The sequence below is a fragment of the Amblyraja radiata genome, chromosome 6 (assembly GCF_010909765.2).
Source record: "Amblyraja radiata isolate CabotCenter1 chromosome 6, sAmbRad1.1.pri, whole genome shotgun sequence".
Lineage (NCBI taxonomy): Eukaryota > Metazoa > Chordata > Chondrichthyes > Rajiformes > Rajidae > Amblyraja > Amblyraja radiata.
In genome coordinates this window covers 41,842,028-41,858,276 of record NC_045961.1, presented here as the reverse complement: position 1 = coordinate 41,858,276, position 16,249 = coordinate 41,842,028, and the positions used below count along the sequence as shown (strand labels likewise).

General features: G+C 43.9%; 1 protein-coding gene across 1 annotated transcript in view; it reads right to left on the bottom strand.

Moving 5' to 3' along the window:
• The window catches only part of LOC116974287 (PC3-like endoprotease variant B), a 699,630-nt gene that overhangs the window by 205,573 nt on the left and 477,808 nt on the right, over positions 1-16,249 (bottom strand). The window contains exon 12 of the mRNA XM_033022605.1: positions 5,980-6,093. Coding sequence (XP_032878496.1) covers positions 5,980-6,093 — 114 coding nt within the window. The remainder of the gene's footprint in view (positions 1-5,979; positions 6,094-16,249) is intronic.

The following is a 16,249-nucleotide window of genomic DNA, read 5'->3' as shown; positions in this document are numbered from 1 at the left end:
ATTCATTAATCCCTCCGCGGGATTCTCCCAGAGCCAGAGGGGTTAGGTTTAAGCTGGCCTGCTTTAACCTCTCTGCTGTATTTAAATAACAAGTGTGTCCAAACACAGTGACTGCTGTCCGGCAACAGACCAGTTGCCTGTGTGTCACTTTTACAATGGGGTGAGCCGCTCACAATGAGACGCTTCTGTGTGGGATAATTTATTAGTCCTTCTTAATTGAGCAGCTCAACTGGGGATAATGTTTCAGAGAAAGCACTAAATTGTTCAGCAGAAATCAAAGATTTACTGAGAGGCTTGGTTCAAGGCAGCCAAATGTTGGCTAATTTTTGTTCCGCTTATCAACAGCTTCCTAAGGCCATGCTGTTATTGATAAATACACATCCCCTCACATTAATACCATTAGCTTCTTTGCCATTAACTTTATTTCTACTCTACGCATTTTTTTTCCTTTGTCCCAGCAGGTTACTTCTTCAATGTGAAAAGAGATCAAAGACAGATTTGAACAAGAGGCATTTCATTAGAAATAGGGGAAATGCAAAATATTACACAAAATGGTAAAGCAAAATTTGGATTTGAAAGATGAAATAACCAGATTCAGGGGCTCAGTATTTTTAGTTTGTTGTGTACATTTTGTATGCTTAAACAAAACAGAGATGACCCTTGCTAAGTCCCTGGTTAGTTTGCAGGGACTGTGCTTGCACTTGGATTTCTAGGAAATGGGGATACAAATGATTTGTTGTCAAACGTTTGCAATTCTGCTCACTTAATCAGTCATTGATTTATTCATGAATAGTTGCACTTGAACTAAACCACAAAAAGTGTTGCTGCCTCCAGATGAAAGTTGGCAGAGGCTTAATTCCATTTGTGGGAACTGAATGTGGGAACATTTACATGCAAAAATCCCGGGAATGATTGGGTTTACGCATGAGGAACTTGTGATGGCTCTGCATCTGTACTTGCTGAAGTTTAGAAGGATGAGGGGGTACCTCATTAAAATGTATCAAATAGTCAAAGGCCTGAACAGAGTGGATGTGGAGAGGATGTTTCTGCCAGTGGGAAAGTCTAGGGCCAGAGGGCATTAATGCAGAATAAAAGATGAGGAGAAATTTCTTCAGCCAGAGGGTGGTGAATCTGTGGAATTCATTGTCACAGATATCTATGGAGGCAAAGTCATTGGATATTTTTAAAGTGGGAATCGACAGATTTTTTTATTTAGGATGCGTGTCAAAGGTTATGGGAGGAGAATGGGGTTGAGAAGGAAAGATAGATTAGCCATGATGGAATGGTGGAGTAGACTCGATGGGCAGAATGGACTAATTCTGCTCCTGTGGCTAATGAACTTATGAACTTGTGAATTTGTACTGAAATGTGACCAGCAACTGGATCATAGAGGAAAACTTATTTAGGGTATTAAATAATAATGAAAATTCATTTTTAATGGAAATTGATAGAGCCCCTCCAAATATCACAATGAGCCACTGAGTCCTCCATGCTCCCAACATGTCAATGTACAAAATAGATTGGACATGTATTAGTTATAGGGAGAGGTTGGATAGGTTTGAATTGTTTTCTCTGGTTTGTCAGAGACTGAGGGAGACCTGATAGAAGTGCATAAAATTATGAGAAGGATAGAGAGGGTAGACAGTCAGAAACTCTTCCCCTGAATGGACATGTCAAAGACTAAAAGGCACACCTTTAAGGTGACAGGGACCAAATTTAAAGGAGATGTGCGGGGAAGTTATTTTACACAGAGAGTGGTGGGTGCCTGGAAAGTGCTGCCATGGGTGGTGGTGGAGGCAGATATGAAAGTGGTATTTAAGATGCTTTTTGATAGGCACATGGATATGTAGGAAATTGAGGTAACATGCGGGCAGAAGAGATTAGTTTAACTTGGCATCATATTCGGCACGGACATTGTGGGCCGAAGGGACTGTTCCTGGTGCTATACTGTTCTATGTTCTATGTTCTATGCAGTGTGACATGCAATCACTTGCAACATACATTTGAATATTGTTTCGGGGATTTTCATTGAAACAAATCCATCAAACGGACCATTGACTTTAGCTTCATTTTACGATGACTCGGAAAAGCAGCCTACATAATCAAAGAATTGTCTCACACCAGAATTTATTTATTTTCCCTTCTGCCATCAGGCAAAAGATCCACAAGCTTGAAAGCACCCAGTACCAGACTCAGGAACAGCTTCTTCCCTCTGTTATTATGTTTCTGAACAATCCTTCCATAAGTAAGGGTGCTATCTGATTCACTTGTATCCCACTGTCTACGGTACTGATGTGCTACACTGCTTGGTTTCTTGTTTTCTTGTTTTCTTGGTCCTCCAAAATATTCCAAATGGAATTTAAACTGGAGGTGGTGAAGGGAGGGCTTAAGCCAGAAAGGGTTATTGGGAAGAAAGAGCTACTTTAAATTTAGTTGCATCTGGTTGGGTAACTATAGTAGGGTGGAGATTATTCCATGCTTTAATTGTGCGGGGGAAGAACAAATTGCTGTATACATCTGTCTTTGTAGCTGGGATCACAAATTGGATCGAATGCCCTCGTCTGCTCCTAATTGGTTTGGGTTTGGTGTAGGTCTTGTAGTCTATGTCGAGCTGACCATTTAACATTTTGTAAAAACAGGCCAAACGGTGAGCTTCACATCTGTCTTGGAGAGGGTTCCACCCCAGAGAATTCAGAAGTTTGGTGACACTCGCTTCTCTCTCTGAGAACTACTGCATATACTACACTCTGTACCTTCTCCTTTTCTCTATCTATTGCACTTGAGTTTGACTTGATTGTATTTATGTATGGTATATCTGATCTGTTTGGCTAGCAAGCAAAAAGAACAGCTTGTTGTGGAGCCTACCAGGGAAAAGGCAATTCTGGATTTAGTGTTGTGTAATGAGCCAGATTTGATTATGGAGCTTATGGTAATGAAACCACTAGGAGGTTGAAACGCAGTGACCTTCATATGATAACATTCAACCTGCAATTTGAGAGGGAGAAGATGACATTGGATGTGTCGGTGTTACAGCTGAGTAAAGGTGACGACAGAGGCATGAGGGAGGGAGGAGCTGGCTAAAGTTGATTGGAAAGGGACCCTAGCAGAAATGACGGTGGAACAGCAATGGCAGGAATTTCTGGGAATAATTCAGAAGATGCAGGATCTATTCATTCCAAAGAGGAAGAACGATTCTGACGGGAGAATGAGGTGACCGTGGTTTTCAAGGGAAGTCAAAGACAGCATAAAACTAAAATAGAAGGTATGCAACATTGCAAAGATTAGTGGGAAGTCAGAGGATTGGGAAGCTTTTAAAATAAATAGAAAGTAAGTAAAGAGGCAGTACAGGGAGAAAAGATGAAATATGAAAGTAAACTAGCCAATAATATTAAAGAGGAGAGCAAATGTTTATTCAGATATATAAAGAGTTAGAAAGAGGCAAGAGTGGACTGCTGGAAAATGATGCTGGAGAAGTGATATTGGGGAATAAAGAAATGGCACCGTTTTTGCATCAGTCTACACAGTGGAAGACACTAGCAACATGCTTATAATTCAAGAGGGTTGGTGGGTAGAAGTTAGTGGAGTGGATTTTACTAAGGAGAAGGAACTTTGGAAGTTAAAAGATCTGAAAGTGGATAAGTCACATGGACCAGATGGACTGCACTGTAGGGTTTTGAAAGAGTTGGCCCCAGAGATTGGAGAGGCATTAGTTGTGATCTTCAATAATCACTAGAGTCAGGAGAGTTTCCTAATGATTGGGAAATTGCAAATATCACTCCATTGTTCAAGAAGGGAGAAAAGCAGTAGAGTGGAAATTATAGGCCAGTTAGCCTGACTTCAGTGGCAGATAAGATTTTGGAGTCCATTATAAAGGATGAGTACTTAGAAGCTCAGATAAAATAGGCCAAAGTCAGCATGGTTTTGTGAAAGCGAGATTATCCGACAAATCTGTTGGAATTCTTTGAGGAATTAAATAGCAGGATAGACAAAGGAGAGTCAACGGATGTGGTTTACCTGTATTTTCAGAAGGTCTCTGATAAGGTGCCGCGCATGTCTCATCCAAAACCAATCAAAGATACTTCCAGCTGCCACCCCCACTCAGTCATCCATCTACTGTTAGAGTTCCCCTCCAGTAACTGGCCGACAGTTGACCCTGCATCTGACTCAATTCCACCCTCACCTCAATCATCAATCAAGGACACTTGGTCAGGTTGATTTGGCAACATTTCTGCCTAAGAGCACAAGAAATTGTTGTAGAAATAGCCGAGTTCATCATACGAACCAGCCTCCCCACACCCACCAACCCTCTGCCCTCATTAATTCCATCTACACTTTACGCTGCCTCGGGAAAGCTGTCAACACAATCATTGTGGAATTGAATGCCACGGAAGGCTGTGGAGGCCAGGTCATTGGTATTTCTGTGGTGGAGATTGGCAGATTCTTGATTAGCAAGGTGTCAAGGGTTATGGGGAGAAGGCAGGAGAACGGGGTTGAGAGGAAAGTTAGATCAGCCATGATTGAATGGTGGAGTAGATGCGATGGGTCGAATGGCCTATTTCTGCTCCTATGACATGAACCTATGAACTTATCAAGAACCATTTCCACCCCAGTCATTCACCCCTTTCTCATCAGGCAGAAGACACAAAAGCTGTTCCAATGTTCCACCAGATTCAGGAACAGCTCCTTCTGTAAGGTTTCTCTGTAACTGTAATGCCATAACACAGCACTCTTGTACTTTTCTCTTTCCATTACCTGTTGTACTTGTGTATTGGTTGATTGCAAACGAGTATAGTATGATTTCACTGGATAGCACACAAACAAAGTTGTCTACTGTATTAATTTTAAAAATCATTAATTTAGAAATCTCTTGCTGTTTTATATAAATTGCTAGTTTTCTATTTTTTCTAACAAAGCGGATGACATTAACTTTTTCCACACTGTATTCCATCCGCCATGTAATTGCCTATTCACGTAGCCAGTCTACATTTCTCTGAAGCCCATCAGTACTCTCCTCACGGCCGGCCAACACTGATACCTCACTTTGTATCATCGGCAAACTTGGATACATAATATTTGATAACTTTATTAAAATCATTGATACAACTTGCAAATAGCATGGCTCTCAACTCTGATCCCTCTTTGCTCCATCAGTCATGGCCCATGGCTTCCCAACCTGACAACGACAATGACTGGTTTGCTCTTATCCCCTTATGACCTCAAACACCTCCAGCTGATGTGTAAAATATGATTTTCTTTCATAAAACTGTACAAACTCTGACCATTCCTATTATTAGATTCCTGGTTCCAACTTCCTTAGTTATGGATGCAGCACTTTCCCAACCACTGATGTCAGGCGAACTGATTTATCATTCCATTTTTCTCTCTCTCTTTAAGTCTTCATATAGCTGCCCTTAACAACAATATTTGAATACTTCAGTACTCTTATCTGTCGGACTGGCATTAGGTTCCTACTGTGATGCTGTAACTTTCTTCCTCTGGTAAATGTCCATGTCATAGAATTCCACTGCTTAAGCCAGGGGGCAATGAGAAATGAAAACCAGTCATTTCTCGTAAGAAAGCTAAAAAAAATACGACCACAGTTGCACTTGAAGAAAATCATTTTGGTTCAGCTGCAGGAAATAGTTTCATTCGCAGACAGAAATCATTAATAATATTTTCAACAGGAAAATATGTGTAGCATTGGCAACCAGAGTGTTTTAACCAAAGGGATTTTCAAAGGAAGATAACATTTTCAATTAATAGAGAAAACAGTTATGTTGCTTCAAGCAGCATTGATTTTTTTTCTTTTTTCTTTGGAATTTAAGATCCAGGCCTGTTCTTGGTCTAATCACAATTTCTTTCCTCCATATTTTCATCTCCAACTCAATCAACCAAATCTGACTTTAATGCAATTCCTTAAATACAAAGACACAACTCCACACACATATAAAAAAAACCTTTAATGAATTGGTTTCTTACTTGTGATGAACATGGTAGCCTGCTCCATTTATCTTCCAGTCTTTGCTCAAAGGGTCAGTGATCTTGCAGGTCCGGACAATAAGGTGCTGCACATCTCGCCATGTGAGATTAGGACTAAATAAAGAAAAAAATAATTTGGTAAACAAATTGAATCGTATAACTATGGTATAAATAATAATGGCATTGATTTGCCAGCTTCAGCTTTCCTTCCTAAGTCTGTGTTATCCTGTGCATGGAATCCCATACATGACAAAGAGTGATTCACCAGTGTGTACAATTTCTCCAGTCAAAGAGCAGCAGCTTCATGAGTAGAGTGATTCCTTTTAAAATTTAGGACTGACTTCAACCCAATATGTTGCAATACAAAGGGCGGTGGGTTTATGGAATGAGCTGCTGGCGGAGGTAGTTGAGGCAGGTACTATCGCAATGTTTAAGAAACATTTAGACAGGTATATGGATAGGACAGGTATAGAGGGATATGGGCCAAACACAGGCAGGTGGGACTAGTGCAGATGGCACATGTTGGTCGGTGTGGGCACATTGGGCTGAAGGGCCTGGTTCTACGCTGTGTGACTCTACGCTGTGTGACTGTGTGACTGCATGAATATGACAGTTAATCCACTATAATATTGTTGTCTACTCTCCTATAAAGAGAAGATTTGACCTGGGGAAAGCAATGGGCTATAATTCGACCCATGGGATGTAATTATTCAAAAATGCAGTATCCTCTCAGCTCTCTAGATCCATGGGAATGGGGGTGGTGCTGATTACATGACCATTCTGGTTGTCTAAGACGTGCTAAAAATATTAAGTGCCGTTCATCACGCATTAACATTCCATGCATAAACCTTTAAATAAATTGCTGAGCAATATTGTTTCCTTTTTGCTCTAAATAATAATGGTTCATACTGAAATTCAATATTTTAAGGCTGAACTGTATTCCTCTAAAACTTTATGTACGCATCATAGTCTTAGACATTTTGGTCCGTTGCATGGGAATTCCAGGTACAAAGAGAACAGATAAATGAGAGTATGTTGCAATTACTTGGAAAAATCCCAATGAACCCTAGAACCTCTTTGCTTCTTGCTGTCAACATTGGTGGAAAAATATTGCCGTATTTCACCCATGACTATTCTCACAGATTTAAGCAAAAAGTGGATTCCGTGAGGAAAATGCTATTGATTTAGGACTAGTACCAGAATTAGTCTGCCTTTACAAGGATATGCAAGGATATGTGTAACTTTCATTTTCAGCTAACACACATGTAATGGTATCCTTATTCACAGTGCCCTCCATAATGTTTGGGACGAAGACCCATCATTTATTTATTTGCCTCTGTACTCCACAATTTGAGATTTGTAATAGAAAAAAAAATCACATGTGGTTAAAGTGTATATTGTCAGCTTTTTATAAAGGCCATTTTTATACAATTTCGTTTCACCACGTAGAAATTACAGCAGTGTTTATACATATTCCCCCCCGTTGATTGTCTCCAGGGATCGCCGACACCGCCCCCAACATCGAGTCCATTCATTGGCTCTGGGGAGCGCAGACGCAGCCTCCCAATGTTTTACAAAAAAAAATCCCGAACTTTCCACCGACGCCGCCCCCGGGTGAGTGGTGGATTATTGTTTTGGGGGAATAGGGCCCAACGGGTCCCACCTGGGGTAGTATCTATATTACTAAAAGTCTGATCTTGACCGCTTTTGGCGCACTGTGCTGCGATTTCTGAGAGAACGCCGCCACCTACGGCCGTCATTTTTGGCCACCTCGTTCAGAGCCCACGTCTGCCTTCCTGGACCAGAGGATTTTTCCCATCGATGAAAAATCAGACATATTAATGTTTTTTTTTTAAATCACCATTCACCAAGGTGAGTGCCCTTAATGTGGTTTGAAATTGAAATATGGTTGGTTTGAATTAAAAAGGCACTCTCTCTCTCTCCCCTCCTCTCTCTTCCCACCTCTCCCCCCCATTCTCTCCCCCCCTCCTCTCTCTCCCCCCTCTCTCTCCCCTCCCCCCCTCATCCCCCTCTCTCTCTCCCCTCTTTTTCTCCCCCTCCTCCCCATCCCCTCCATCTCCTCCCCCACCCTCCCCTAAACCCCCCTCCCTTCCACACCCCCTACCCCCTTCCCTCCACTCTCCCCCCTCCCCACCTCTCCCCCTCCCCTCACCTCACCCCCCCCTCAGCACCCCCTCTCTCTCCCCCTCACTCAGCACCTCCTCTCCCCCCCTCTCCCCCCCTCCCCTCTCTCCTTCCCCCTCTCCCCCCCTCCTCCTCCCCCCCCTGCCCCCACTCTCTCCCCCTCTCTCGCTCTCTCCCCTCTTTCTCTCTCCCTCCTCCCCTCCATCCCCTCCCCCACCCTCCCTCCCCTATACCCCCTTCCCCTATACCCACCCTACCCTCTTCCCTCCACCCTCCCTCCCCCTCCCTGCTCCCCACCTCCCCTCACCCCCCTCAGCACCCCCTCTCTCTCCCCCTCACTCTCACCCCCTCTCTCCTCCCCTCCCCTCTCTCTCTCCTCCCCTCCCTATCTCCCCTCCTCCCCCACCTTTCCCCCATCACCCACCCTCCCTCTTCTTCTCCCCTCCACCCCCTCTCCCTCTTGCCCCTCTCTCTCTATCTCTGCCTCTCTCTCTCTGTCTCTGCCCCTTCTCTCTCTGCCCTCACTCTCCACCCCGCCCCCCCTCTCTAGATGTGACTGCGTTGGGGGCTATGCATCAGTAGATAGGGTGGTTATGGGGTAAAATGAGCAAATTAATAATATTAATATAATTAGCGTGTGTGGGGGTAATTAGGGGGTAATTAGCGTGTGCGCGGGGGGGGGATAGTTAGTGTGTGTGACGCCGCATGCCCCCTCCCCGTTGGGGGAACAGACCCAACGGGTCTGCACTTGGTCTAGTATATCTATATATCTATATCTATAATAAGTCTCATCTTGACCACTCCTCCGCTGAGCAGGCCCCGAGGATTTTTCACATGAATTCATTCGGCCCACAATGTCCATACTAGCCCTCTGGATTGATTGATTGATTATGACCCTTCAGCCCACAACACCATGCTAGCGCTCCAGAAAGCACCCCCCCCCCTCCCCCGGCCAGCAATATTGGAATTGGTGGAATGGTGGGATATTGCGTTGAGGCACCGGCCCTCCTGTGTGAATCTGGGACCCAACGGGTCCCACTTAGTCTAGTATATAATTTAAAATGTCATCTTGTTTGGATGTCTGCGTGCGTGTGATTGAGCTGCTGGACTTACGCCGAAATGGTACACAACAGCGCTAACATTTTTGGACCACCTTACTCACATTTGTCCCGTGTTTGTTTGTATAAAGTTTAGTTCAGATTCATGTTATATTTTACAAATTATCATACTCTTAAGTTTACTAAATCCACTTTGAGAAAGAATCACTTCAACACTTTAGTGCTGGCAGTTGCAGCTATGGTGTCGCAATGGCATCTCACAGTCCTCCAATCACAATGAGATCTCATTTACATACGCTGCCATGAACATTCCGCCACTCGACAGTTACATCACAATGGATCTCCGCTGCCAATGAACACTGTTGGGATAAGCTCCAGCCAGTGCAGGGAACATCCCCCCCCACCCCCCCAACAGCTCCCACCTCAAGTCCTCGCCCGGCTCCAGAACGCTCACCACCCCCCCACCACCCCCCGACAATCCCCAACAGTCCCAGCCTCACCCCTCACCCTCCCCGGGCTCCAGGACGCTCGGGCCCCTACCCGAGACAGCCCCCCACCTCAAGTACAACTTCATCGTAATTCTGGGGAGGTGAGGAGGGAGTGTTGGGGGATAAGGGAAAATGAGCCACGTCTGTGCAGTTGGGGGCTATGGGTGAGTGGTGGAACATTGCATTGGGGGACTGGGTGAGTGGGGGAATATTGCATTGGGGAACGGGTTACATTGGGGGACCGGGTGAGTGGGTGAAATATTGCATTGGGGAACGGGTTGCATTGGGGGACCAGGTCTCCCGTGTGACAGAGACCCAATGGTAGTAATAATAATAATAATAATAATAAAAGTAATAATAATAATAATAATAATAATAATGTCTATTGAAGTTCAGAGCTTATTTGAGGTTGTAGTGTTTAATAGCCTGATGGCTGTAGGGAAGCAGCTATTCCTGAACCTGGATGTTTCAGGCTCCTGTACCTTCTTCCCGATGGCAGTGGTTAAGTGAGTGTGTGAACAGGATGATGTGGGTCTCTGATGATGCTGGCTGCCTTTTTGAGGCAGCGACTCCGATAAATCATTTTGAAGGTGAGGCGGTCAGAGCCTGTGATGGACTGGGCACAACTTTTTGCAATATTTTCTGCTTCTGGATGTTCAAGTTGCCGAACCAGGCCATGATGCAATCAGTCAATATGCTCTCTACTGTACACCTGTAGAAATTCAAGAGAATCCTCTTTGACATACCGTCTCCGTAATCTTCTCAGGAAGTAGAGGCGTTGATGTGCTTTATTTATAATTGCATCAGTGTGCTGGGTCCAGGAAAGATCTTCGGAAATATGCACACCCATGAATTTGACGTTTTTGACTCTCTCCACCATAAACAGTATTGTGGGTCCTAATCTTTCCTCTTCGAAAGTCCACAATCAGTTCATTGGTTTTACTGATATTGAGAGCCAGGTTGATGTGCTGGCACCATTTGGTCACTCGGTCGATCTCACTTCTATACTCTGACTCATCACCATCTGTAATTCGTCCAACAACGGTGGTGTCGTCGGTGAACCTGAAGGTGGAGTTCGCACTGTGTCCGGCTACACAGTCAATCACGGCTAATCTATCTTCTCCATTCTCCTGCATTCTCTCCATATCCCCTGACACTCATACTAATCAAGAATCTATCAATCTCCACCTTAAAATATCTATTGACTTGGCCTCCACAGCCTTCTGTGGCAATGAATTCCACAGATTCACAACCATCTGACTTAATAAATTCCTCCTCATCGTCTTTCTAAAGGTAGGTCCTTTTATCCTGGGCTATGGCCTCAGGTTCTAGACTCTCCCACAGGTGAAAACATCCTCTCCACATCCCCTCTATCCATGTCTTTCACTATTCAGTAAGTAAATTGTCTCTGGTGTGTAGGGAGTGGATGTGAAGTTGGAGCTAGTGTGGGCAAGTGATCGATGGTGGGAGTGGACTCGATAGGCCAACGTGCCTGTTTCCATGCTGTTTCCATCTCTAAACTAAACTAAGCGAAACTGGGTTAATTTGCCGCCTTACCACCCTTCCGTTTATGAAGAGCATTTTATAATCTAAAAGAATCTAAAGGATTTTTTGAAACTCAGCTCTATTTAGAAATAGTAATAAAGTTTTCCCGGAATTTACATTAATTATTGTCTTTCAATTGGGACCTCAACCATTACCCAGTAAAACATAAGCCATCAGCAGGTAGAGCCCAGCCACTGTCAGCAAGCTTTATAGCACAGGTCGCTTTCTACCACCATTAGTAGAAACTCAATTTATAAAACCATTAGTGACACTTTCTTTCCTGCAGATAAAAACAGTCAAAAGTATCTGGCAGCAATTAATCTTAATGGCTGTGTGCAGTAAACAGCAATGGGCTAATTCCAGTTCTGTCAGTCCCATCAAACAATCCCACATTAGGCAGGTTTTCACTGGTCCATTAAGGAAATTCAGTACAACAACAAATCTAGTTCTGAAGGCAGAGCACTGAGCATTACAACAGTGATCTTCTGAAACCATCATTATCTCTTAAATAGTACATCCCCGGTGTATTATCATTGCATTCTACATTAGAAATACTTTGATTAAACTCCCCTAATTCATAACAGACAGCTGCAGACCATTTAAGCAGTTAATCTCAACACAACGGCTATTGAAGGAATATAACGAATGAATGCTGTAAACTCCAAATCATTACTGCAGTAGCCACTTGTTTTCTGTTATAGCTAAGGGCTCACTGGAGAGGGTTTTTGTTTGTTAAGAAGAATTATACAGTGCAAGCGTTGTCCTTGTGTAAGTGTCTATTCTTCCTCACTTTTAATCAAAATACTCTGAACTATAAAGTGGCCAAATGATCAGAAATATCATTAATGTGGCAGAGCTAACATTCGGGTATAAGGGGGGGTGGGGTGTCAAATGGGATAGTCGAGGATGGAGTTAAAGGGAAAGGGTTTCTTAAATGTGTGAGCGTAGAGACAGAGGGGTGTAAAATGAGGGTAGAAGCAATAGGTAGCAAGGTGAAAAGTAAAAGTGGCAGGCAGACAAATCCAGGGCAAAAATCAAAAAGGGCCACTTTTCAACATAATTGTATAAGAGGTAAGAGTGTTGTAAAAACAAGCCTGAAGGCTTTGTGTCTCAATGCAAGGAGCATTCGTAATAAGGTGGATGAGTTGAATGTGCAGATAGCTATTAATGACTATGATATAGTTGGGATCACGGAGACATGGCTCCAGGGTGACCAAGGCTGGGAGCTGAACATCCAGGGATATTCAATATTCAGGAGGGATAGACAGAAAGGAAAAGGAGGTGGGGTAGCGTTGCTGGTTAGAGGAGATTAACGCAATAGAAAGGAAGGGCATTAGCTTGGAGGACGTGGAATCCATATGGGTAGAGCTACGAAACACTAAGGGGCAGAAAACACTAGTGGGAGTTGTGTACAGGCCACCTAACAATAGTAATGGAGTTGGGGATGGCATCAAACAGGAAATTAGAAATGCGTGCAACAAAGGTAAAACAGTTATAACGGGTGACTTCAATCTACATATAGATTAGGTGAATCAAACTGGCAAGGGTGCTGAGGAAGAGGATTTCTTGGAATGTATGCGGGATAGTTTTCTAAACCAACATGTAAAGGAACCAACGAGAGAGCAGGCTATTCTAGACTGGGTATTGAGTAATGAGGAAGGGTTAGTTAGTAGCCTTGTTGTGCATGGCCCCTTGGGCAAGAGTGACCATAATATGTTTGAGTTCTTCATTAGGATGGAGAGTGACATTGTTAATTCAGAAACAAGGGTCCTGAACTTAAAGAAAGGTAACTTTGAAGGTATGAGATGTGAATTGGCCAGGATAGACAGGCAATTGATTCTTAAAGGGTTGACGATGGATATGCAATGGAAGGTATTTAAAGACTGCATGATGAGCTACAACAATTGTTCATCCCAGTTTGGCAAAAGAATAAATCAGGGAAGGTAGTGCATCCGTGGATAACAAGGGAAATCAGGGATAGTATCAAAACAAAAGATGAAGCATACAAATTAGTCAGAAAAAGCAGCCAACCAGAGGACTGGGAGAAATTCAGATTCCAGCAGAGGAGGACAAAAGGCTTAATTAGGAAAGGGAAAATAGATTATGAAAGAAAACTGGCAGGGAACATAAAAACTGACTGCAAAAGTTTTTATAGATATGTGAAGAGAAAAGGTTAAGTTACAACAAATGTAGGTCCCTTGCAGTCAGAAACAGGCAAATTGATCATGGGGAACAAGGACATGGCAGACCAATTGAATAACTACTTTGGTTCTGCCTTCACTAAGGAAGACATAAATAATCTGCCGGAAATAGCAAGGGACCGGGGGTCAAATGTGATGGAGGAACTGAGTGAAATCCAGGTTAGCCGGGAAGTTGTGTTAGGTAAATTGAATGGATTAAAGGCCGATAAATCCCCAGGGCCAGATAGGCTGCATCCCAGAGTACTTAAGGAAGTAGCCCCAGAAATAGTGGATGCATTAGTGATAATTTTTCAAAACTCTTTAGATTCTGGAGTAGTTCCTGAGGATTGGAGGGTAGCTAATGTAACCCCACTTTTTAAAAAGGGAGGGAAAGAGAACACGGGGAATTACAGACTAGTTAGTCTAACATCGGTAGTGGGGAAACTGCTAGAATCAGTTATTAAAGATGGGATAGCAGCACATTTGGAAAGTGGTGAAATCATTGGACAAAGTCAGCATGGATTTATGAAAGGTAAATCATGTATGACAAATCTTATAGAATTTTTCGAGGATGTAACTAGTAGAGTGGATAAGGGAGAACTAGTGGATGTGTTATATCTGGACTTTCAGAAGGCTTTCGACAAGGTCCCACATAAGAGATTAGTATACAAACTTAAAGCACACGGTATTGGGGGTTCAGTATTGATGTGGATAGAGAACTGGCTGGCAGACAGGAAGCAAAGAGTAGGAGTAAACAGACCCTTTTCACAATGGCAGGCAGTGACTAGTGAGGTACCGCAAGGCTCAGTGCTGGGACCCCAGCTATTTACGATATATATTAATGATTTGGACGAGGGAATTGAATGCAACATCTCCAAGTTTGCGGATGACACAAAGCTGGGGGGCAGTGTTAGCTGTGAGGAGGATGCTAGGAGGCTGCAAGGTGACTTGGATAGGCTGGGTGAGTGGGCAAATGCGTGGCAGATGCAGTATAATGTGGATAAATGTGAGGTTATCCACTTTGGTGGCAAAAACAGGAAAGTAGACTATTATCTGAATGGTGGCCGATTAGGAAAAGGGGAGATGCAACGAGACCTGGGTGTCATGGTACACCAGTCATTAAAAGTAGGCATGCAGGTGCAGCAGGCAGTGAAGAAAGCGAATGGTATGTTAGCATTCATAGCAAAAGGATTTGAGTATAGGAGCAGGGAGGTTCTACTGCAGTTGTACAGGGTCTTGGTGAGACCACACCTGGAGTATTGCATACAGTTTTGGTCTCCTAATCTGAGGAAATACATTCTTGCCATAGAGGGAGTGCAGAGAAGGTTCACCAGACCGATTCCTGGGATGTCAGGACTTTCATATGAAGAAAGACTGGATAGACTCGGCTTGTACTCGCTAGAATTTAGAAGATTGAGGGGGGATCTTATAGAAACTTACAACATTCTTAAGGGGTTGGACAGGCTAGATGCAGGAAGATTGTTCCCGATGTTGGGGAAGTCCAGAACAAGGGGTCACAGTTTAAGGATAAGGGGGAAATCTTTTAGGACCGAGATGAGAAAAACATTTTTCACACAGAGAGTGGTGAATCTCTGGAATTCTCTGCCACAGAAGGTAGTTGAGGCCAGTTCATTGGCTATATTTAAGAGGGAGTTAGATGTGGCCCTTGTGGCTAAAGGGATCAGGGGGTGGTATGGAGAGAAGGCAGGTACAGGATACTGAGTTGGATGATCAGCCATGATCATATTGAATGGCGGTGCAGGCTCGAACTGGAACGGCGGCAGTCAGAGTGGAAAACACACAAACTCATCGCTTCCTTCACCGTTATGCAGGTGGGGGACAGGGCAAGCAGGGGGAGCACTATGTGAGTGAAATTCACACAGTGCAAAGCCAATGTGATACAGACACACACCGTGATGAACAGGAAGGTTGGTGCTGTAATTAAGAAGCTAAAAAGCACAGTGTACGGTCCTTTAAAAGAGGGGGGGAGAGGGGGAGGGAGGGGGGAGAGAAGGAATGGAGACAACTTTTAAGAAGCCAGAGATACACGGCTGTGAAGCTTGGCAGACATTAACATTACTGGTCGGTTATCCTTGGTTCTGAAAACTATTGCTTACATTTTTTACCCCAATGAGCCAATGAAATTCACCGGTCAGCACCGGCTACAACCTACGAGAACCTAAGAGAACCTTCGACCTCCTGGTAACCCACTTGGACCTCCTGGCGACCCACCTGCGGCACGAGAATTCTCGCTACTCTCCATGGCGGCTTCATTCTAGTCGCCGCTAATTTTTCAACATGTTGAAAAATTCACGCCGACCATAATGAGGCCGCAACTAGTTCCCAGAATGCGGGAGCTCCTCACGGCCATGAAGGCGACTCCCCGGAAACCATCCACAAACATGTGGCGACCCAAGTAGAACAGGCCCATTAGTCTTCCTTCAGCTTCCAAGGCTCTAGAGAAACAATCCAAATTTGTCCAACCTCTTCTCATGACTAATATCTTCCAATCTAGGCAGCATCCTGGTAAACACCTTTCTGCACCTTCTCCAGAGCCTGCACATCCTTCCTGTAATAGGGTGACCAAAACGGCACATAGTACTTCAAATGAGGCCTATCCAATCATTATGTATAAACAAAGAACTGCAGATGTTGGTTTATACGAAAGATAGATATAAAGCCCTGGGGGGGGGGGGGGGCGGGCGGAATGATCTCTACCTATTCTCAAGCTATAAACCCGCACATCTTTGGGATGTGGGAAGAAACTGGAGCACCCGGAGGAAAACCTTGCGGCTACAGGTAGAACATGCAAACTCCACTCCGACAGCACCCAAGGTCAGCATCAAACCCATGC